Source organism: Eleginops maclovinus, chromosome 20 (assembly GCF_036324505.1).
Source record: "Eleginops maclovinus isolate JMC-PN-2008 ecotype Puerto Natales chromosome 20, JC_Emac_rtc_rv5, whole genome shotgun sequence".
NCBI lineage: Eukaryota > Metazoa > Chordata > Actinopteri > Perciformes > Eleginopidae > Eleginops > Eleginops maclovinus.
Genome location: NC_086368.1, coordinates 6354167 through 6379653, shown reverse-complemented (window position 1 = coordinate 6379653; position 25487 = coordinate 6354167). Strand labels below are relative to the sequence as shown.

Sequence of the window (25487 nt, the reverse complement as noted above, 5' to 3'; positions counted from 1 at the left end):
TCCCTGATGGCACGGGCATGCTCCAAGATGACAATGCCAGGATCCATCGGGCTCAAATTGTGAAAGAGTGGTTCAGGGAGCACAAGACATCATTTTCACACATGGATTGGCCCCCACAGAGGGTTAGAGTTAGGGTTTGAGAGTCTTTGGGATGTGCTGGAGAAGACTTTGCGCAGTGGTTCAAATCTCCCATTGTCAATAAAAGATAAACAAAAAATGAATGCAACTCTGGACAGAAATAAATGTTGTGACATTGCAGAAGCTTGTGGCAACAATGCCACAGCGAATGCGTGCCGTAATCAAAGCTAAAGGCGAACGAATATTAGTGTGAGCTTTTTTTGGGCCGGGCAGTGTATAAATGAAGTGTGCAGAATGGAGGCTGTTATTGAGCTTTCGAGTGTCAACTTTAACCAGAGTGGAGGGAGAGACTGCTTCACAGAAATGAAACTTAAACGTAGCTGCTGAGTGCGAATCAGGAAATGAAAGCATAAACAAGCTGCAGTGTGTGCAGCGGGACAGATAAAAACCAAACGGCGAGGAGGAAACACCCACTACCCTGCAGAGACTCTGAGGATGAAGCTGCTTCACGTCCCCATGGCTGTGGCTGTGCTATCTGCATTGGTCGTTACAGCTGCTGCTGCAGGGCCTAAAACAGGTACACACACACACACACACACACACACACACACACACACACACACACACACACACACACACACACAATGGTTATATAAGCAAACCTAAATACCACTTTTTCAGAGGATAAATTATTTGCAATGTGTCTGACAGCATACTAAGTGAAAGTACTCCAGCAGTCAGATAACACGTGCATTTGTATTTATTGAATTAAGAAGAAACAATGCACATTAATTAACACAAGTACTTGAGTCCATCTTATAAATGTGTTTTAATCTCCTAATTAAGACGCAAGCTATTGTTTGGTACGACATTTTAATTATTTTTATATTTTATGCGATAAGTGACCCGATAGGTACAAAAACAAAGACTTGTCTTAGAACAGGAAGTACTTTTAGAAACAAGTAGCTACGGCCTCATTACATATGGGGACATTGGGTTTATTATACTGTATAACACTACCGCTCATTTCAAATCCTATACATTGCTGTGCAAATACAATCGCAGACAATGAAACATTTCACAAGCTTCTTTTGATTTCCTAATTATTTTCCTAAGAGTTAGTTGTCCCCTGAACGTTGCTGCACTAAAAACTTCTAAAATTGTAAACAATGCATTTTTGCCGAAGCACCTTATGGTTTGTTTGCTTTGAACCTGTTTATTCAAATTCTTTTTCTGCATACTTCCAAACAAGGAGTGCCCTTTTGTCTGTACAGTCCGACACACCTGTTGGCTTCTTTCAAATTAAAAGTATGACAATAATGTCCTCAAACAAGTACTTTCTAAACTTCGTAGTTTGTTACTTTTGCTTGAAGTTGTCTGCTATATTGAACTACACACTTTATTACAAATAAACAAGTTTAAACCATAACAGACTTGGGATGGGCTGCAGAATGACTTGGTTGAGATGACCCGTCCTCACTGTTGGAAGAAGTACTCAGATTTAAGTAAAAGTAATAATACCCCAGTGTAGACATACTCTGTTACAATAAAAATCCTGCAATCGAAATGTTACCTAAAGTAAAGCACAAAAGTGAAAGTACTCATTATGTAAAAGGGCTTTTTCAGAATGATATGTATTTTATTATTGGATTCTACTGATTGATCCATTAATATGAACATAATTTGAATATTGCAGCTGGTAATAACTTTAAAAAACAAAAACGTAATCCATAATAGTATGTCATAATTCATAAATCCATTTAATTTTGGAAATAACACTATGAACATGCAAACTAATCCTTCCAAATGTATTTACTTTTATATTTGCTTACACATTTTTTTTATAAAGGGTAGTTTAAATGAAGTTACATAAGTAAACTGCAAGTACTTAAACAATGAACTCCATTACTGGCAGCCATCTTGTTTATACACTGATTAGTGTATTCTGCTTTTGCTGCGATTAGCTGGCACAACATGGTAGACTAGTGTCCCTGAGAACACAAGGTGTATCTTCAGCAGAAGGAAGCATACGGGCAGAAACAAAGAGATAATCAATTGAAATTACAACTGTATTACAGTATTATTATTATGCACGAGTAAGAAGAAGAAGATGTAATACTACGCTAACAACTTGTTTGTGTGGTTGATTTTCCTCTTTATTTCTGTAGGAGTTTCCGGAGTTAATTTAAATGGGAAGATGTTCACTTTGTCTAGCTCTGCAGGAGGAATATACTTCTACCCCCCCCAGTTTTATACCAATCCTTACCCAACTCGAAGATACCCGACCAGGCCTTACTACACCACCATACGCCCCTATACCCCAGAATCCACCGTCAGCAGGAAATACATCCCCAGCAACACCACTAGCCGCAACACCAGTGAACTGCTCACCACCCGCAGACCCACCACTACCACCACCTCCTACCCCCGCCCCACCGCCACCCACCTCCCCACCACCACAGCGTCCCGCATTAGAGGTAAGTACATTCACAGACTACATACCCAACAGAACCACAGTGTCAGGATATTAAGTGTAACTTCAAATGTATTTTTAAAAATGTATTTCTAGGCAATTTCTTTTTTTTATTGACTTTTTCCAAACATAACACAGGTCACTGAATAAATGCTGTTTTAGGTCAAGTTGTAAAGAGAGATAAAGGTTTATGTATTTTTGCCAAAATCTAATTGTTTCTATGCCCAATTGATATAGGTGGAAAGTTCGCACACTTCCATAATAAAACAATAAATATATTTTAGTAATTATGATTTGGTGGACATTTGTGTTTAGAGCTGTTTCTTTTCCTTTTCCTTTTGTTCCACTGATGGTAACCTACGGTGGCAGACAGGTGCAAGTGCGCTACAGATGCAATGCAAATATGATAACACAAATGTGCCAAAACAAATGCATCTTCACCAACTGAAGGAAATATGCGCTGCAAAGAAGAAAAAAAAATACTGCAACATTAAAACATTTTTAAAAAATGTTGGAAAAAGCTCAAAACACAACGTAAACCAGGAGACACTTAAAAGTGATGCACACAGCTGGGACCAGGACCCGGGGACTGCCACTGGAAACTAGCCTAAAATATCTTATGGGCCTATTTTAACAAAGTGATTCCTTCCAATATTATTGCAGTGTGGCTGGAAGCTAGCAAGCTAAAGCAGCTAACCTAGTCATTTTAAATACTGACAATGACTAACAATTATGAAAAAATAACTGCCAACAGAAACAGTTGGCCAACCTTATAATACGCAGAAATCAACAACCGGCCCCTGCTGTATGCATCACTTTTTAGTGTCCCCGTTTCCGTTTTGTTTTGAAATTCTAGCAAGGGCATTCTTTTTTATTTGCATTCTTTTTATCTGCAGTGTTTCTTTATCTGCAGCGCTTTGTATTTGCAGCGTTTCGTTTATGCAGCACTGCAAGTCAACACTGTGCATGTTTTCCTCAAGTTGGTGAAAATGTTTTTTCCTTTCAAAGACATGTCTGCACTCTTAATAGTGTACTTATTCTGTATTTTAAGATGTTCCTTATTTAAAGAATGTTCAACAACAATCGTCATGTGACCCTTGCAGGTTGGTCCGTGTGTCTGCGATACCTGACGGACTACAGCACAACAATCTTCACACTTGGTCAATCCATGTACCCTCTGAGCTTCGGAGTCAAGACCACTGATCCAGCATATTTTCTGAATATGGATCCGTTCGGACAGTCTTTGTCCTTTCGACCCATCCTAAAATTTTTGCCAGGCATCAAATCCGAGGTCTGGAGCAGAGTTTGTCTCATTGTGGACAACATGAAGCACGTGGCCCAGGTGTTTAGCGGCTCCAAAACCAGCATCAGGAAGCTGCTCCCTAGACAGGTAAGAACAAAGTCACACACACCGAGGCGACATATTCCCAGTTTTGCATTTTTTGTAAACAGACTGTATTTCATTTGATCAACATTTAACAAAAAAGGCAGTAATTCTGAGGTCTAGTTCATGAAAAAGTATATAATAGGCATTTTGGCCGTTGCAACAACAACAAAAAAAGAGTCGTTAATCTCAATAAAAATATGTGATGAATCTTGATTACTTAGATATTTATTGGCATGAAGACTGACAATCTTCCAAAACTTAGCTCAAACATTGGCAAGGAGTGAAGGGCTGTGCTTGTCCTAAGTATAAATAGCTATAATGTGCATTGTAATATGCTCCTATGGAGATATTTTCATATATTCTGAGCACTATCTGTTCCTCCAGTGGAGACTCCGTCCACTATCTCCCACTCCTGTCTTTTATTTACATTTTATTTATATCATTATTATTTCATTGATATATGATATTAATAATAACAAAAAAGTGTATCAAAAGACAATATTAAATCATTACTCATATAAAGTTGTAGACACGCCCTTAAAAAGTAATTGGGTATGTATAAAGGTCTCAATAAAATATAATCAGATTAATAAACCACAGTTCACTGTGAAGGAGCACATTTGAACATCTTTTTGCATCAGGTCTGTCTATAAAAGAGGTTTAAGAGCAAGCTAGATAAAAACAATAACCACAATAATGATATTGCACAAACTATTGCTTTTGTTTCTACTGTCCTTTCATGTCCAAATATTGTCATCATTGTCTCTAATATGGTGTGTGTGTGTGTGTGTGTGTGTGTGCGTGTGTGTGTGTGTGTGTGTGTGTGTGTGTGTGTGTGTGTGTGTGTGTGTGTGTGTGTGTGTGTGTGTGTGTGTGTGTGTGTGTGTGTGTGTGTGTGTGTTACTGGGGCGTCAGTTTGTGTGGTCAGGGGAGCCTGTGATTAATTTTTCAGAATTTAATGGTCAGTTGACCGATGTGCAGATGTGGGATCATACTCTCAGCAAACTCGATGTCCTCAACTACATGACCTGCGGCACTATCTCCGGGTATGTGAGCTGATCTGATCACTGATCTGTGCATTGTATAAGAGTGTGTGTGTGTGTATTCCAATATAAGAAATTAAAAGAAAAATGAACTTATAAAGAAATAAAATACTGAAATAAATATTGTAATAGACATAATTAAGAATGTATTGATAAACTCTCATGCAGACCATTAACAGTACGTAAATAAATAAATATCTTGTTATGATCATTTTGATACACATTTCAGACTTGTTTTATCCACCATTTAAATATATAGTCATGTTTTTTAGGCCCTACAGCGGCTCCCTCATTACCTGGTCCTACATCAGCTACTCCTCCAGTGGAATCACACTCTTGGAGGACGACGCCTATGAATGGCAGGCTCGACAGCCAATCAGCAGCAGGAGGAGGAGTAGTGGGGGTCTTAAAAAGAGAGTGAAGAGGATTTTAAATATGATGGAGAGTAACCCTGTGTGGGAAAAGTATCTACTGAAATAAGAGGCAAATAATCATAAATAAAATGATAATAATAACTGATTAAAGTCTTTGATAACCATATACATTTATTACCAAGACTAGAAACCAGTCTTATTAATGGAATTAATTATGCTTTCAAGATTTTACTAACATGTTTTACTATATATCTCTTTTTTCACCTGTATTTCTCATTATAAAACAATAAAGAGATGGCTGACACAATATCATAATTGGTATACATTCCATGAAACACCTGATTGTATTATAAAGGAATAGTTTGACATTATGGGAATATGTTTATTTGTAATCGGCCTTCTGGTTATATTCCTCCACCATCAAGTCAAGTGACAGTTTACAACCATGCTTATCCAAAATGTCATCACTTGAACATTTTCATCCTTGAGTCTTAATCGACGTTTGTGCCACATTTGAAGAATTTCTGTCCAGTTTTTCCTGAGATTTCATGTTCACAAAATGAAGAGACGTAGGCCTACAACCCTAAAACCTTCTAACAGAACCAGAGCTCTCTGTAGAAAACAAGCAAGATAATCTAATCAAATTCAAGCTTTAAAATAATAATTAGAAAATAAAATCGATGATCAAATCCAGAACCTGAAAAAATACTTTTTGAAATGTGATTTGAAAACTACAAAAATTAGGACTACACAAGGCTGAGCAATTGGTGTTATTTAAAAAGCTACAGAAACAGCTAGCAGGAAAGCTAACTAGGTTACATAGATTACAGCACATTAGCTTCACAAGCATTAGCCAGTGCAAGAACAACAACGGGCCTAAATATTACAATTTTCAAAGTCAGGCTGTCTGTGACATGTTTTTAACTTTAGCTGTCATTTCATCCGTGATCTCAACACACCGAGAGCTACTGTAGTTCCTAGGGGGAAACTAAATATTAAAAATGGTTATCCTTTGGATTCTTGGAGTGTTTTTATTTGTAACATGTTTTTCATTTAAAAAAGAAAGCTACTGTTGCTACTAGCTTAGAAGCTAAATAGCTTACTTAGCTTTCCGCATTTCAAGGAGCTTACTTTCCCTAGTGCAAGCATACACTCATTAACATTATATACAGTATAGCCCAAGATATAGTATATCACTCATAACCTTACTATATCTAAGTTATTAGAAGTTGCGTAGAGCAAAGTTAGCTGGATGAAACCTCCAAAATGTGTGTGATAGTTTTAATTGTAATACTTTATAAAGCAAACAAACAACGTCCTGAAATATACTCAGTAAGTATAAGTGAACAGGTTCAAGTCACAACAAAGTAAACAAAAGACTGATACATATTTTAATATGCTTACAAAACAAAGCAGGCTGTAGGCCATCATGTGGTGAAAACAAGAGCAATTTCACACATTTCCATGTAACACTACTTATTAATACTTTTATTAAAACCGTTGTCCTTCAGGTCCTTAGAGTGGTTAAGTAGTAGTGGCTTCATAAAACAAAAACAGTGACCGTTTCATGGGAGTGAAATGTGTAGCTAAGCAACATGATGGCTCTCATTAGATTACGCTGACATTGTGCATTTGTAGTGTCTTATTTAATGTAACAATCAAAATGATTTGATAGAAGTTATACCATGGCATACGAAAATAAACTGTCTATTGAAGATAGCCAGCTAGACAGTTAACATATTATATTGTTAAATGGAAAAGTTAAAGACCGAAAGAAAACTGTGCTTAGATTTGAAATGCTACCCAGCTGCAACATAACAAAAACTTTAAAAATCAATGCTTATAAAACAATATGCTCTTAAGTAATTTGTAATTTTTTATTTTTAATATGGTAAAATGCTGTAGTAATTCTACAATGTGGCAACTTAATTTAGGTGAAAGATCTGAGGACTCTTTAAGTCAATGCCTGTCAGATCACGTAAAAATCAGACCATAGGTGTTTTTGCTCTCATCTCTTTGTTGACCTCAGATCGTACTGTGTCAGTTATTGTAAATCATAAGCACGATTTTGCTTCAATGTGTTTTAGGATAAGCAGAAATGTTATGTTATTTGTCTCTGCAAATACTACAAATTCAGAATGTCAGGGTGTCTCAACACTGTGTAATCAGCCTAGGAAAGGTGAATTTACATTTTATGGATTATCCATACTTACTTAAGACATCTATTGTTATAGCAAAATTATTATTGTGCGTACATCTGGGCCACCATTGCACTTTACACCATCATGTACAAAACTCTTAATTATCTACAGTGGAATATTAGCCCTCCATAAAAAACAAATTAAAAATTGTTAAAATAAGTTTTTCTTTACAAATATAAAACTTACATGGCTGCCCAACAACCAGATGCCACAGGTTTTTTCAACCATCACATCATTTAGGTTTTGTTTTGCAATTATCTACAACATTTTTTACATGAAGGCTTAAAAGGAACCCTCCCACAATCCGTATGTTTGACAAGAGGTTCATTTAACATTTTGAAACAAGTGGTATTTAGAAATGCAAACACACATACTAACTGTATTTGCAGTCATGAGGGACCACTAATTACAATTTTAGAAAATGCTAATAGGTCGACACACTCTAAAAATACAAAGCGTACTCAGTAAATGACGTGTTATTGCTCTCATTATAGAAACCATTTGTTCATGTTTTACATTGTTAGGTGCCAAGGAATGTCCATGACATTTTAGCCGGCTGCAAGATCCTATCAAAGATTCTAATATTTGACCAGAAACATTAAACTATTGTTCTGTAAACATGAACATTGAATTGTTTGAAACCGAAATTGCCCGAACCAATGAATCCAAAAATGTAGCCTGAAGTGGTTTTCTGTCAATCGAATATTATAGGTAGATGAAACATGAAAATGATGCTGTAAAAGACTGAGCAATGCTTATTATTTACGATATTAGAGAAACATTTGTTGGGTTACTTGTACTTCCTCCTTCTAGGTTTTAAGTTTAAACTAAGCATCTTTGAAGTTACTGGTTTTATCCGAAACTGCAGCCATATTTTTGCTTTTGTCTGAAGGCATCATAGACGATCCTGAGCAAGATGCATGATCATCAGACTGAGTTACTCAGATCTGTTCTTCAGCAAAGTCATTTAATTTAGTGCAAGAACAATCATTGAGCCTTGCGCTGTAGCTAAATAAGCACATCTTATGTTATCTTCACAGGAACTTCACTGAGATTAATGAATCAAATACTGTACAGTAAGGCACCAGCATCCTTTTATCCCCCAAAATAATGCTCAGTTTTTAAAATGCAAGCTGTAGTGCTTGATGAACGCAGACAAGAATCCATAAAGATGACTAAACTCAGAAGCACATCTTTTTTTTACATGCTTCCTTTTGGAAGCAGGGAAGCAAAGTTGAGGAGATGGTGGATGACTGAAGCTCTGGATAATGAATGGGAATAAATAATGCTTCACATCTGATAACATTCTTTAGTTTTAGTTACTCTGAAAATAAAGCCTGTTTCCAAAGGGCTCCAGAAATTGAGATCTTTTAATGCATACTTTTTCTTCAACTCTACTGGAATTCCCTCTTCACAAACTCATGAGCACAGGCTTTAGACTTCCACAAAAGCATTTCTTAATATTTACAACCTCTGAATTTGTAGAAAGCCGAAAGACAGTTAATGTCATAATTCTAAACATTTAACATAGCGTCTTACATTTAGTACATTTAGCTGTCTTATAATTTTATCTCTTTTCATAAGCTTCTTTGCCATCTGGGTTTTTACAGTTTTACAGTCCGGCAAAATACTTTCTTTTCTTTCTGTAAAGACTAAAAGTTTGGATTCAGTTTTCCAAAAAAATACACATGACAACAGCCCATGGCAAGATTTCTGAACATTTCAGGACAATTTTAAATGTTCTGATAAGATTATGTGACAGGTATACATGGATGTGATTGGCTCCTGACAACACAAGACAATAATCGTTATTCCAGACAGTTATTACAGGGTCGCTGGTGCTTAATGCTCTGTGTGTGTGTGTTGTAATGGAAACTATTTAAATGTTATAATAAAGCACTGCTTGGCTCTGCTCAGCTCACTTTGTTTGCATCAAATGCACGAGTGTGTTTTTGTGGGCGTCTGTGTGAAGGGCTCACTGGTCCAGTGAGCGATGAAGTGCACTTCTTTAAAAAAACCTTTTTTTTTTATTTAAATGGTTGAAAGGAGTCAGTTCCACTGGACTGTAGCACTGTATTGTCAAATTTAAAAAAGTAAAAATGAAAAACCTCAAGAGGTAAAAATGCTGAGGGTCAAAGGTCAGCTGCGTTCATCTTCCTGCTCTTAGCTTCAAATCATTCTGCACACAGAAGAGACTCTGGTATTGTGCTGCATGCTGCAAGAGCAAATCTGTGACGAATCAAGCGCTCCTTTTCTTTACTTAAAGTCTCCTCATCAACATTTTTAATTGCTTGTTTCACCTCCTCCTATATATTGCGCTCCTCGGGCTCCTCCTGCTGGTCATTTGAACACCACACGATCACCGAGACGTGAGGGAGGTTTCAGTCTGAATCTCACTGAGCCAACTGGGAGAATAACGTGTAAATAAACCTAAGGTTGAATGTATATTTCAGGAAACCAAAACTTGCTGTGTGCTTTCAATGCTAGACCAGATGAGATCGTCAAACTGGGGCCCGGTCAGAGTCATCTGAGGGTCCCTCCAAGGATCCTGGGAGCCAATTGGGAAGAGACCCAGTACCCTTCAAACTTTAAAACAAGCTCATAGTGGGGTTATAGTTGCAGAGCACTGAGAAAATGGTCACGGTGTGGAGGGCTTGTGGAGGATGCCCTGCAGGTCCTCTGGTAGGGCCAGGATGACGGCATCAATGTGGGCCCTCAGTTTGGCCACGGTCCCCGGACGCACCGGGAGCTGCTCCCTCTCCGCCTGAGTCTGCAGCAGAGAACAATTTCATTCCATTACTACCAAGTCATTGCTTTTCATTTTCAAGCCAGTGAGAGAGGAGCTTTGGTTTTGAACTGACCAGTTTATCTTTGAGCTTCAGAACCAGATCAACCGTCTCCACCTCCGAGTGCATCTGGACTCTCTGCTGCAGATCCTAAAACAAAGGATGAGACATTTGAGAGACTGAATGAAAAACACTGGATGAAGAGACCCTGACTGGAAGGAAGAGGTGTGATGGATAGATTTTTTTTGGTTTGTGGTGTCACAATTCTTCAATGACTGAGCTTTACTGATCAATCTGACAGCCCTAAAGCGAGGAGGTAAAGCTGTCGGAAACATCCCATATGGCAACAAAAGTAAAACACATACATCCTTAGCAACATTCAGTTTTCACCGAGCTGATCTGCTCCCACAAATGGCATCTTCTGTATGTGTTTTGATCCGATATAGAACCATTAGAATAGATAAACATGGGCCAAACAAGCTTCTCCTTTATTACATACAGTAAGGAAAAGAGCAGCAGCAGTCTACAGGGAGGCTACGCTGTGTGTCGTTTGTTTTGGTTGGGGGACTTGCTTAATAAGGTGGGCTGTGAAGAGATTAAAGCAGGATCGGAGACCCTTCCAGTATTTTCTCTTCCAAGGATCAAATTTGAAAGCTTATTGATTGATTTACAATCGAGTCAAAAGCAATGATCCACAAAAACGATCCAATCGATGGGTGACTTGCTGCTGTGAAGGGCTGAGTAAATCAACCAGACCTAAAACAGTCTCGGTATTTCAGGTTTACAGAATCACTGACTGTACTCAATCTTCACTTTCCCTCCCTCCCTCCTCACCTCCTCACACAGCGCCTCCAGGTGCAGAGCCTCCAGTTTCTGGGTCATCTCTCTCCTCCTGTTGCGGAACCAGCCGTCAAAGTTGGGAGACTTGAGGAAATGCCTTCAGACGCAGAGGAAACATGACGCTCAGGGTGATGATGTGTTCCTCTGCTATCAATTTTAAATACTCCTCGCTTATCAGTCTCATTAGAAGCCTGCTTTTTGAGCCTATGTTTCAACAGTAGGACATTTTTCTTATGATCTAAATTTGTATTCAAATATACTGCACAGAAATACATCATATTCTTATTGTATTTTCTTTTTGGAAGATTTACGGTAAAGATTTTGGAGATGTCTTGCAATACTTTTGCTCTCATTGCTCTCATGTTACAATTAAAATGATTTTACGGTATATGTAAACCTGATTGTAAGATACTTTAAAATAACACAAATGATAAAAAAGGACTGTCTTCAATTCAAGTCTGTTTTAAAATAAAGTCATGGCATTTAAAAAAATAATAATTTGTGTCACAGACCCATGTCCGTGCATGCATACCTGTAGAGTCCTATCCAGTCTCCTTTGAGTCTGGAGGTGAGCTGAGGTCCAGCTTTCTCCAGCGTCTTCATGAAGTCCTGCGAGATGAATGGTCTCAGCTGAGGAGGACTCTTCCAGGGACTGATGGACTTCTGGAGCGGCATCAGACTGGCCACGTACCGCTCCTGAAACACACAAATACACATTGTTAAATTATTTCTATATCAGCTCTATTTTCGTAGAAAGGGATTCTTCCATGTGATTTTGGTGCGTAACAACACTCATGGTAATAGAAAGGAAAAAAATCAGTGACTGGAAATGTCAAGAATCGTGTAAGTATATCATATAATTCAAAATAACATGCAAGTTAAATATCACTATTTGACAATAACATTAGCGCAAATGAAAATATAAAATAAAACGTGTTGTTTGTTACCAGTGGAATGATGAAGCTTTGTGTCAGTTCTAAGAAGTAGCGTCGAAGAATTGCATTTTGTGCCGGTGAAGGTCTCTTTTGTTGAACACCCTAAAAACAAAAAAACATAACTCATGAAATATGAGGTTGCTCTCTTTTTGATCAACTATAACTCCAGCACTACATAAAGAACGAAAGCACTGAAAAGGCCCAAAAACTGATTCAGTGTGAGGGATCCGGCCAGGAAGAAGGAGGATTTGTTGGTACCACCATGATTTGGCGTTACCCAAAAAACTGAAAACAAATCTTGGCCAAAAATGTTGTGTCCTTGCGTCTTACCTTCTGGAGCTGTTTGATGATTTCTTCATCTTTGTTGAGATATGGCTTATACGCAGTGTACACACCTGCAACACACACACAAAGAGACTGAATTCAACAGTTCCCCCTGGTGGATTGGATCTGCTTCTTCATAAATGCAATGACTCTGAATGAGTTGCACACTGTTGAGTAGCTTCACATTAAAAGTCAAATACTTATCCTGAAAAACCCACCAGACTGAGACTATCAAGTATTTACCGGGTTTAGAGTCCAGAGTTTTGAGGTTCTTCAGTTTCTTGACTTTCATCTGCTTGGCCATCTCTCCTGAGGACCAGATGGAAATATCAGACAGGTTTTATTTTGTGTTACCCAACTTCTGACTTACAGCTGTACAGTAATCAAATATTTAATATAGTTGTAAGATAAACTTTGTATGCACTTTGAAAAGGTCCTCATTCAGTTTACAGGAACGATTCTTATATAAAACACCAGATTCGATTGAAGGAATAGAGAAAGAATTAAAGTGCGTAAAGCCAAATGGAGTGAAAAGGATAATGGATGTAGTGGAGAAGCATCCCCACATGGAAAGGGGCTTCTACATTCTTGGCCACAGATTATAAATCTATCCTCTGTGAGGGTAAAGGTTATGTTATAGCGGACTGCACTGTATTGCAAGTTCATGCCATTTCACTTTTATGATTATTTATTATTTAAAGACAAACAGCACGTTGGACTGGCAGCACGGTGATCTACCTGCTTGCTTCATGTCTCCGATGCGGATGATGTGCGGCCAGTGCTGCAACGTTTTAGCAAAGAAAGGATTGGTCACTCCCAGAATGACTGACGGCCTGCAGAAACAGAGTGAAGAGGAATTTACAATGCTTTACTCAGGAATATAATACCAAATCTTTATGCACACATACAGGAACAGACAGATTTCCAAGAGCAGGATGTTTAATTCAAACAAACCTACGTTTTTCAGGGGGTGAAGATCAATTATGATTTTAGTTTGTTACAGAGTGTTAATTCTCCTGTAATTTAAAGACTCATTTCTGACTGTTGATTTATTTTAATACTGAGACGGACACTAGTTGAATGATCAGTAAAAACATTCAAATATAAAGCTGAAAATGATCTGCTTTGTGGTAAATTGAACGTATGCCAATGCGGCAGATTTCAGATGTTAGCTGCTGGTGTGCTTTACTCACGGAGCCTGCGTCCTCGTGGTGTACTCCTTAAACTCGCTGTCGTGGATAGTGAAGTACGGCCGGAAGTCACTGCTATAACGCAGAGGAGAGATGCAGCTGCAGAGAGGGGGACACAGAGGGATATATCTTAATGTTTGAAGCCCGAATAACGCCAGGACTCCCAGGAGCAGAAGTCAGAGAGCTAATCCAAAAACAACGAATGGCATCAATGAGAAAAAAAAAGAAAAAAAATCACACTACATTCTACATGATAGTCTCCTCCTCCTCCTCCTCCCCCCCCCTTTTATTTAGTAGTGTTTTTATATGTTGTCTCTCTACTTTTATTATAAATCTTCCCTCTTTGGGATGAATAAAGGAATTCTGATTCATTTTTTGACCAAGTTGCATATCTCACAAACATTTTGACACGGTAAATGGGATTTTTCAGATGGATAAATAAGGACATATTTCTCCAAATGTCCGTCTTAGCAACACAAATCTTTAAGACTAAGAATACACATTACATTTAAATAAATATAACCTCAAATTTGCTATAAAATGCCGGGCATCTATATCTGCTTGCACCTGTCTGTCACATTGGCTGACTCACCTGACGCACGCTAGCACGGTATCCGACGACTCTGCAGGCGACGGCGCCATGACAACAAGGGCTTCTCCCAGCAACACCAACTCCCACAGCATCTGTATGTGGAAGAAGACTGGGTAGAAACATCTGGAGAGAGAGAAAGAGAGAGATAGAGAGATTTAAAGTGTGTAACACAGCTTCCTTTTGGATTACTGCAAATATAAGCTTTGAGGCAAACAAATGTTCATGAAACTTTTTGTAACTAACAGCTATAAACAATTAGCACAGCCACATGACTTCACATCTCCACCACTAAGCAGAAGCAGACTTGTGTTCAGTGTGATGATGTTTAGGTGACTCATTAATCCAGTTGTTGGAAATCGCTGTTTTGTAGACACTCAAAAGCTACAGAAATTCCCCAGTGTGGTATTTTATGTCGAAGAACAAACTTAGCAAACTTGATATTTAACTTTTTGCATTTCTTCTGTCTAATTCCAGTATTTCTTTATAGTTGCAGATCAAGATTATTATACACCAATATTATATGTATCTATTTGTCTAAAAACCTCAATAGAAGCTTTGAATGTAAAAAATGAGATTCACAACAGGCTTAATCACAAGCATACGTTCAGTGGATAAACAAAGTGACCTGGAGTCTCACCTGAAGAGGTCGACCTCATGGATGGTTGGGAGCACGATGGACACCTGACTGTCACTCTGAAAACACAAGACACACTCTCTTTCAGTGGAAATAATGATGTTTTCAAAAAATGTTTACACATTCATGCTAAACATAATACCCAGAGAAAATACAAATGTGTGTGTGTGTGTGTGTGTGTGTGTGTGTGTTTGTGTGTGTGTGTGTTCACCTGAGCAGACTGGACTAGCTGTGATGTTCCTGGTTTGTCGTAAGAGGTCGGGATGCGAACCTGCAGCAACACACAGATCAGTTATGGTCATCGTTTGTTTTAGTTGGACACACAATTTCTATTGTCATGTCAACAACAATTTCTGTAAAGTAGTAGCCAAATCATCTTATAGAATATACAAATATATAAGAATATAAAATATCTTAAGTGGAACAAAATATTATTAGAATCTCAACATAAAAGAGTTTCAACTAAACCATATCCGTCTAAAGTCAAATATAATAAAATACTGCAGCAGCTAAAATCATATGAAAATAACTCAATTATATTCAAACGATACAAAGATAAAAACATACACCAAACAAATCACACAACAGTGCAGTTCATATAAATATATTACATTTAAAAAAGTATATTTAAATATTAAAATAAAATGATGAAATAAATATTGAACAAATTAGAAAACAGTGCAGCAGCTAAAATATGTAAATATAATAAAGTAAAACAACACAGAGCTGCAAAAGATACAATTAATAAGAACAAATAAAATACTGTAACAGCTAACCAATAAGAAAATACTATTAAGTTCACACGATAGAGCTGAAGAGATAAAGAAAACCCCTTAAGACTTAAAGTTTCAGTAAGTCTCTGTAAAATAAACACAATACACTCTTCCTATAAAGGACATGTTGACTTCCCAAACACCGGTGTTTCTAACTCCATTAATAATAGCTGCTAATTGGAGGTACTGCACCACCTGAGCTCTACCTGCTGTGACAAGTCACACTGAACAACCTCAGCCTGTTGAGAGTGAGTGTGTGTGTGTGTGTGTGTGTGTGTGTGTGTGTGTGTGTGTGTGTGTGTGTGTGTGTGTGTGTGTGTGTGTGTGTACCTTGATGACCACACCCATAATTGGAAGTGTGAGTATTCTTCCAGGATGGGGTGTTGGCCAGCGGTCCATGTCGTTACAAGCTGTCAATCAATACACAAACAGCCGTCTGAATCAGATTACAGTTGAAACATTCTTCCGCTTTACTAAAAGTAAAACAAGGTTTCTATACATTTAGTTTATTAGGTACACTTAGCTTAAAGTAATGCAGGTTAGATTTAGTTAAAACCCTTTAAAAAAGAGTGCAGTGAGAGGTTTCTGCAAGAGTGTAGTTATAAAGAAGGTTGCATAGAGAAAGAAAACAAGAGACGATCTCTTATCGCTCTTGCTGCTATTAAACCTGAATTTCCCTTACAGAGATTAATGAAATATTAAGTTGATCTTGTTTAAAACATTAAGACAGGTAGACTGACCAGCCTCCAGACAGGGTTCCTGTTTCTCAAAGTATTCTGGAGCCATGATCTTCAGCAGCGAGTGGAAGAAGGTGACGTAGGGCAGCTTACTGATCAGGACCAGAGACTGGACGAGGGAAAACCACACATATGTCTTGAAGTTTTAGCTTGATAAATGACTTTAAGGACGAAGTACTGATAAGTACATTATTGCTGAATGAAACGTTAATGGCTGCAAAATAGAGAATCATTTTTTATTTGAGAGTCGACATTTATTATTATAAGTTCGAGAAATATGCCGTGCCACATTCAAAATGAACTTTACGGTCCATAAAAACACTGGAGAAATGTATCGCTTTAGTAATAAAATGAACAATACCTTCCATATCTCTACTGATAACAGGACACTGCTGTATGGTTACAATAAAACATTCTATTCTTTTATTTTGACCTATTATTGACTAGTGTCGGATTATATATTGGTGTTTTTTGTATTGGCGAGGTTTTAGTGTGTAAAAGTTACTCTGCATTCTGACGCTCACCTTCTGGAAGTATCCTCTCTTCAGGGATTTGTCTCGCACCTGACGGAAGTACACGTAACCATAGTAATGGCCCTGTTCCCTCTGCAACACAGACAGACAGACAGACAGACAGACAGACAGACAGACAGACAGAGAATGAGTGTTATATCAGTAAAGCAGAGGATTCAGATATATACATCGCTGCATGTTTCCTGCGTCCTAACCTTCAGACAGGGTGGGGCATCCCGGTCGGTTGTTTCAAGGAAGACACCAAGCGATGACTTCCTGTTGGAACCCTGACGAAATCTGAAGCAAAACTGGGTATCGCCAAGGCAACCTGTGAACACAGGAGAGTGATGCGGTTACCATGGGATCAAATTGCCTGTATTAAGAGTAGGATAAGGAACTTATTAGCATTTACATAATTTATATACAATGCATTTTGATAATATTTCTACAGGTAATTATTCATTTACAATAAATCAATTCAATTTGAAAACAATCCTATATATGTTTTTTAAACTCTATATTAAAACATTTATTAATATATTAGTTTTCTTCTTTTAAACTTATAAAGTCAGTATTGAGAGTAAGAATTAGGAATATGTTGGCATTAACATCATTTTTATAATTGACATAAAATTAAATATCTTGAAATATTTGTATTAATGAAAGCCTGTATTTATTAAGTAAATAAAAGTTGTTTAACAGAAACTTAAGGGAACATTAATATACATATATTTTTTGTCAATTTTCTATGACAAGAATTCTATATTTTTCTTCCTTTATCAGTTCCATTTCTCAAAAAAACTGAGCAACTCTATGGATCTATTTTTCATTCAGAATTATTCTATCCCTGTTGAGAGGAGGAAATAATTCACTATGAAAGTTAATGTATTATACAGTGTTGGGTGTAAAGCGTTACAAAAGTAACAGAGGTACAGTAATGTATTACTTTTTGCTGTAACGCAGTAATATAACGCATTACTTCTGAAATGTGGGTAACATTATACCTGTTACAATTCTCAGTAATGCAGCTGCAACACATTTTAACCCAAAATGATGTGGTGTTTAGTTTCTAAGAATTGACAAACATCGCAAGACATTCCGACACCAGAGAACAATCGTTCAAGTAGAATAGTAACTCAGTGAGCCTGTTTACTATTGGTTAAGAGGGCTGCAGAAACAGATTTGTGGTTGAGAGCTGCAGGGTCACAATGCAGAGCTGCAGGCTCGGAGAAAAGAAAAGAAACAGACAGGAGTGCGCGCAGGCCAAAGCAACAGAGGGTAACTTTCTCTCTCGGTCAGCATGCCTCTTGAACCCTGAGAAGTTCAGAGACTCGTGGCAGAGTGTTGAAGATATGCAGACTCTGTCCTCTGTGGAATCTCCGGCTTTTAGAAAGCTTGTCAGCCAAATCCCCGTTAACACACCATTGACAAGGTGAGCTAACGTTGAAAAGAGACTCGTTCATATACAGCAGGTCACAGGGCCGTGCAGAGGCTCCACTAACATGTTATCAATAACACACAGAGACGCCATGTTACCGGTGTCACATATAATTCAGCCCACTTAAACGGAGCATGAGTTTAATTTCTAACTATTTTCTTAATGTTCAGCATGTACTGCCAGATAGATAGATAGCTTTAATTATTGAGCTGCAATAAACTACATTTTAGCATTTAAAGCCAAACTTTAGAGGTTATTTTGGTGAAAGTAACTCAAAGTAACCCAAAAGTAGTGTAACTCATTACAGTTCAGAGACAGTAATAATGTAATGTAACTTATTACTTTAAAAAGACAGTAATAAGTTATATGTACTGTATTACATTTTGGAAGTAACTTGCCCATCACTGGTATTATATATAGTCAACCTGTTATTATTATTGTTACACTGTTGCCAGAGTTGATTTAAATGTGTTTTTGTGTGATATTAAACGTGCACCAGTCAGCTCGAATCAGTGTCCTTTTGGTTTCTTCCCGATATTGCAAAAAACTGTTAGAAGAAGGCGGAAAGAAAGAGGAAATAGGAAGTGCCCAATGAGTCATTGAACAGCCTTTAACCCCCACATGACCTTCGCACATCCTCCAGCAGACACAGCAGAAGAGATGATGGGGAAAATATGAGTTTAAAATAACAAGACAAGCAAAAACACACACACTTCAGCTCACAATTCAAAGCATTCCACTACACACACTCACACACACTTCCTAGAGCTCAGAAAAGACTCCATGACATCACCAGGTTGTGTTTGGGACCACCCAGGGGGAAACAAGCGACTGAATCACTGCTCTATTCAGTCTGCATTTTCTTCAGCGACTCTAAATGCTCTTGATTTTATTTATGCGCCTCTATCAGAGTGTGTGTAACCCTGTAATCCACTGAGAAGACCAAGAGAAGAGAAAAATATACTTAATCATCACTGTAGGAAAAGCCTAAAGTTTAAAGCCTATAGTTTTACACAATATGTCTAATTGGTTAATAAAGTGGCTATAAAGCACTGTTAATAACCTAACAATATTAATGATCATGAATGTTATATTCACAAGTACTTGTAATTGTTCTTTATATTGATATTCAGGGCATCATGATATAACACTGTAAAGCAGCACGGGTTTCTCAACTGAAGTCCTGCAACCATATTTTTTCTGAACGGTTGTAAGTGATTATCAACATTTTCAACAAGTTATTTCCAGTTGTATCAACATTTTTCTTACAACCCTATCATGTATACGTGAATTAAACCCCCAAAGAGTAGAGCTGAGTCAGCGATTTACCCTTAAAATCCTGTTTGCCGTTTTTCGACTTCTCCTTTCTGAACACTCAGAATTGTTTGTATCTTTTCCCTACAGTCAATGGGACTGAAGACAAATGATGCCAACTCTGATGAAGTAAGTTACTAAGAGAGAGAAATAGAAAGCTGCAGTGCAATGTCTGTATCTCTGTTCCTCTCTCTCTATCTTGACAAACATCTTCAAGCCCTGTAAGCATTTTATCGTAATCCTGTCCTTATCCTGAGGGCCGGATGTTGGTCAGCTCGATGTCCCGGTGACTCAACACAAGCTCACACCTGCAGAACAACACACACCATCCCAAAGAGAGTATGTGTGTAAACGTATCCCTCACAAACTTTTTCTCCCGTGTAGTGTTACACTCGTGACAATTTTCAAAGTGTCCTCTGACTGTCGCTGACACCACAAACATCTCCGATTTCAAGATATATTCTTTCACGTTCTCATTTGGACTCCTATGTTGTCATTTTAATATGTTGTTTATTTTTTAGCACCACATCTGTTGCTGTTTCTTCAAGTTTTCCTGCTTCATTTTAGGGTTTCTTTGGGAGATTACCTTGTGTGGTGCCAGGTTTGGGACTGAGGGTGTCCCATGTCCACAGCCCTCAGACATATTTGTAATTTAAGGTTTATAAATCAAATGTTAATTTGATTGTTTGAAAGAAAAATTTAAAGGTGACTGCTGAAACCAGAGCTCCCAGGTTTAGTGCCAGAGACAAGACTTTCTCATCCAGAATTACATTTGGAAGATTACAAACTAAATAAATAAAAGCCCAGCTGCAAAATCTTGGTGAACAGTATGTTGTGTGGTTCGTTCCATCGGTTTGAACAGGTTGAAAGGCTAAAGGTCACCAGCATGACAACCTGAAACGACCTTGATGTTTTATTAAGTGGGTTTTTCACAATTTCTATAAGTTTACTTAAACTAACATCCAATAGTTAAGCACCGATTGGTCAGAAGTGCGGACACTGAAAAAGAAACCAGCATTTAATATTCTCCATCAAGCTTTAAGGCATGCAACACTGAGTTTCTTCAGGGGGGAACTGACTGTAAATCTGAGCCTTTATTTTAGTATTTAAAAAACAAGTTGCATCTTTGCTGTCTCTATAACAGCCAGCTCTTTATACGACATAAGAGTGTGTCTATTCTTAGGAAAGTGCTTAACATGACCTTTAATCTGACACATCACCATAAACTTACGGCAAAGTCTCCACAGTGATCTGATTGTACTGCTCTGTTCAGAGACAAATGTTTAAAAAGGCTGAAGAAGGAACTCACCTGAGTTGGAATCAGGGAAGGAAAGGTAGCAGATGCTTGTTTTCTGAAAAGGAAAATATATTGTTTGTTTAAATTATTTTAATAAATGAATCTCAGCTTGATTCAGGGACACATAAATATACACAGACAGTGAACAGTAAGAGAACAACGAAGATCAGTATGAACAAAGACAATACAAACAAATAATCTACCAAATTTCTGGGATTAAGTGTTCATTCCTTATTAGTGACTTTATTTACAAAAGCCTAGTTAATATCTTAATATTGAAATGTTCCAGAAATCACCCCCCTTTCGTCTGACTCACCTCTTTCTCTGACAGTTTAGAGTGATGAGGATAAATAACCTGGAAGACAGAATACCAAAGTTAACAACCCAAGTCTAAAAACAGTGTTCAACATGGCTAAACCAAACAACAGCACATTCTCATTAAAGGTTTAAAAAAAGTAATGGTCTTTTATTGGTCTAATGTCACCAGGTAATTTACTTTTTTATGTTGTGCTTGATTTGTCACCATACTACAATACACATGTTGCCTTTTTTAGTGTAACATTTTAGAAAGGTATGCAAATTGTGTAATTTTAAGCGATTAATGCAATCTACATTTGAGAATAACATACATATCTAGATAACGCGATACCTACGGCATTAAGGTATTGACTGAAATATCAACTATTGAATCAAAGTTTATTTATATGGCACGATACATTTGTCTCATTGGACTTTTGTACAGAACATGAATAAGGCACCTTGGACCCTCACATCGGACAAAAAAAAGTTCCAAAATATACCCCCCAAGGGATCTCTCTGAGGAAGGGATCCCTCCTCCAGGACAGAGGTTCAATAGATGTTGAATGTAGGGGTGGGCGATATGAGGTACAATTCATATCACGATATTTTTCACTGTCCAGACGATATCGATATTATATCACGATATATGAGGGGAAAACAATCTGAATCACATTTGAATAGCCCTTCTTAGTTAAATGACATTAGTTGAGGCAAAATATGTATTTTAACATCATAAATCGACTTGGCTTACTTTGCCGTAAACTCTCTCCCGACATTCCAAGTAAAGTTGAGGCAGGCATTTCTGGCTGAAGTACTTGCGGCTCGGGATCTCGTACCTTGGGTCCAGAGTTTGAAGTAACTTTTTGAAACCCACTTTCTCCACAGTTTGGATGGGTACCATGTCCTTCGCAATGTGATGGGTTATAGCCTCCGTGATGTCTCTCCATTTCTTGCTTGTCCGCTCATAGCGAGTACCGGCAGCGAATGATGTTTGTAGTGATTGCTGAAGCGATTGAGTGGAAGTCTGGCTTGTCTTTGGTCGAGCTCCTGGGCTGATTGCTTCTCGCATTTTGATGCAATCTGCATATTCTCGTACATGCATCGTTTTAAGGTGATTTAATAAATTGGTGGTGTTTCCACCTTTCGCTAAAACAGCATGGCGACACACTTTACATAAGATATTTTTTTGTTCGAGGTCGGAGATCTTAAAACCGAACCAGTTCCACACTACAGAGGTGCCCCCTTTCTTTTTCACCAATTCAGCCTCCTGCACCTGGGTATTCTTTTCTGCCTGTTGACTCATCTTTAATTTTCAATGTCTTCTTTTTCTTCAATGTCTTCTTCTTCTTCGTCTTCTTGTTTTGGATCCACTATTGCTAGCACTACTTCCGCGCAGCAAAAAATGCTTGCAACGTCCGCTCATAAAAATAGGTCTACACCGTAAATCCTCAAATTGTGGCCGAGTGCTTTTATTTACTTAGGCTGCACATCGCACTGGCCTTTATTTGGGGCAGGCTTGTATATGGACCAGGCCTTTATTTCTTGCTTACCTTCTGTTGTATTGTATGACTTAAATCAAATAATGGGCATAATTACAGTAGGCTAATATCATGCACTGCATATGCATTTAGCGTTGTGAGTCTCCTCACTGAAAAACCATTCCGCTCAAGCCAGCCCCTGCTTGCTAGAAGTTACGAAATCAGTCACGGGGGAAAAGATTTCCAAAACTTTGTTCTAAACACGCTATTATGCTTATCGCGGACTAAAAAATTCCGTTTCACATCTACATTCATGATTCTACTAGACATCGTGATGTCCTAAAATAATGTCATGATTTTGATCGTTTAAAGTTGCTTTCGCGTTGCCTGTGGAGTCCGGATTGTTCACACGTCTTGCATGCCCTTATAAGGAGCTCGTGGAGCGTTTTTGTATGGAAATTATGTGCACGAGAACTCTGTGCACAGCTGTTTTAGGAACTGACAGGATGTAGGAACACGTCCAGGCATTCATTAATCCAGCGGAGATCTGTTGTTAGGTTAATCTTCCGAAGCCCGTTTGAATATACTTCAGAAGACAAAGAATGTTGAATTTATGAATACCGCGGTATCAACGATATCTCAAAATTCACATCATAGCGCAGCACAATACCGATTTTTACTATCATACCGGTATATCGCCCACCCCTAGTTGAATGTTGATTAAAAAGATAAGACATTTACAACATAGTGCCTGAAAATGTCTGCGTCTATAAATAAGAAGACGATGGATCCAGGTGGATGTCAACAATCCTGTGGGTGCCATCAAAGAAGTAGTAAGGTGAGCAATAGGCCAGACCACAGGGACAGGCACAGCCACGACGTGTGATCCAGGACTAAGGATCCAGGAATCAGGATCCAGGACTAATATAAATAGTCTATATAATATAAAAATGTCTAAAGAACTGAGTTTTGGAAAATGTGAAGAAGTAAAAGTCTGAATGCCAGGTCAGAGTAGTACTTTCGTCAACTCCCTCTATGATAAAATTATGGTAATGGTAATTTAATTATGCCATCGTCAAAAACAAACAGCTAAAATTGCGTTACCTGCACACGTTTAGGATTTTGACCCAAAACAGGAACCCATAGCCTCTGCAAACATGAGCTTCGAATTGGTTTTCACAATTTGCTGACATCATATATAATAAATGATATATTTACACTATGCCAAGACCACAAATACGGAATATTGAGTAAATCAAAAATGCATTTTTATATTGTTCGAATAAATAAAAGCAAGTTGTAGAGTATTTATGTTACTAATTGCATAAGAGAAAGTGAAACAAAGACTTGCAGGATCCTGAACCAGGTCACTGTCTACATCCCTGTTAACACATGCAAGTGTTTTGTATTTTCTACTGCATCCCACAGGTGTTTGATGTGTTGGGTTTCAACCCTGCATGACAGAGATCCATTGCTCAACACTCCGATATCAAGCTGTGAATAAGTTTAAGGGAGCGAAAAAACAGAAAGTTTCAGCAAACTGCTCAATGTGAGAAAGTAGCAGAGCTGATGTGGTTGGAGTAGACTAACTCCTGGTTCACAATTCCCATTGGCTACGAGAAACGATATCAGTAAACAAACTCGTTATCCTACAGTGAAGCTATTATTCTACCGCTGTGTGTGCATGTCAGAAGTGTTAGAGCTATTAAAAAAACAGAGAACTAAACAAACAGCTTCATGGAGATGTTTGTATGCTACTTTCCAGGAACTAATCAGGGCCTTAAATAACTGCTAATTGCTAAAGTATTTCTTAGCTACACCACTATTAAGGAGTTTTACGTGACGCGGATCATTGTGGCTCACCTCCACTGCCTGTCCCAGCTCCAGGTCGAAGCCAACAACACAAATGCAGTGAAGCCAGGCGGAGAAGCGGTCCCAGGGTAGCAGGAGAGCCTCCTCCGGCTCTTCGTCGCCCCCGGGCCCGGGAGGCATGGTTATCTCCTCGGCCGGCGAGATGCTACTCGCGTCCTGGTCGTCCAGATCCTCCGGCTCTTCGACCTGCTCCCCCAACTCCTCCGGGCCTTGTAGAGCCATGATTACGGCCCTACACGGACACTCAGACGCTCTGGATAATATAAACGGCTTCGATACGTTAGTTAAGACCGGTATGTTCAGTTAGTCTGTCCTCAAGTGACAACAACAAGCAGAGCTACAGAATGTAGCTTCTCAGCTAGCACTTAGCATAGTAGCAAGAGCGTACGTAGGACGCGAGAATGAAACGTATCAAGTCATCACGTAAAGCCGTCCCTGGCACGGAGTTGCATTCAATTCAACAGCAGACTGTGGAATATTTTACTTACCCCTTTTACAAGACACACGCAACAAAATTGTGCAACATATTTCATCACAAAAAGTGTGGTTTTCGATAAAGTTTTTTTTAATTTGTAAACAAGAAAAACAGGGACGCTTCAATTTAATGAATTTCAGTAAACTTTAAGTATGATGGACTATTATGACCCACAAACCAATGATTGACAAATGAACAATTATTAAATGTACTGCACATTTGTAATGATTAAATCTATTGTGGTTCTGACTTCCCTTTTGTTTAACTATATTATGTTATTTACAACCAATCTTACATGATTGTGACTCACATAATCAAATTAATTACTTTACAGCCCAAATCTCAGTCCAAGTAGGAAAAAAGCCGTAAATCAGCTTTTCCTAAATCCTTTAATATCTCTATCACAGAACAAACAGATGGATGAAACAGCGTGT

The 25487-nt window shown here is 38.1% G+C and overlaps 2 protein-coding genes across 2 annotated transcripts; one reads left to right on the top strand and one right to left on the bottom strand.

The window, feature by feature from the left end:
• The first annotated feature begins 502 nt into the window (after nt 1-502).
• LOC134882675 (uncharacterized) lies at nt 503-5664 on the top strand. Its single transcript, XM_063910527.1, has 5 exons — nt 503-655; nt 2247-2555; nt 3655-3941; nt 4854-4984; nt 5254-5664. The coding sequence occupies exons 1-5, from the start codon at nt 574-576 to the stop codon at nt 5459-5461; spliced, it is 1017 nt and encodes a 338-aa protein (XP_063766597.1). The 5' UTR covers nt 503-573; the 3' UTR covers nt 5462-5664.
• Nucleotides 5665-6732: 1068 nt separating this feature from the next.
• Nucleotides 6733-25023, bottom strand: dennd6aa (DENN/MADD domain containing 6Aa). The gene is made up of 19 exons (XM_063910526.1): nt 24570-25023; nt 21245-21283; nt 20941-20983; nt 17095-17207; nt 16892-16972; nt 16371-16476; nt 15961-16040; nt 15069-15128; nt 14861-14916; nt 14224-14346; nt 13635-13730; nt 13180-13274; nt 12685-12750; nt 12448-12512; nt 12130-12219; nt 11715-11878; nt 11177-11279; nt 10418-10492; nt 6733-10326 (listed from the first exon to the last, which is right to left on the bottom strand). Exons 1-19 carry the CDS (start codon nt 24798-24800, stop codon nt 10195-10197), a joined length of 1818 nt encoding a protein of 605 aa, XP_063766596.1. The 5' UTR covers nt 24801-25023; the 3' UTR covers nt 6733-10194.
• Nucleotides 25024-25487: the final 464 nt, after the last annotated feature.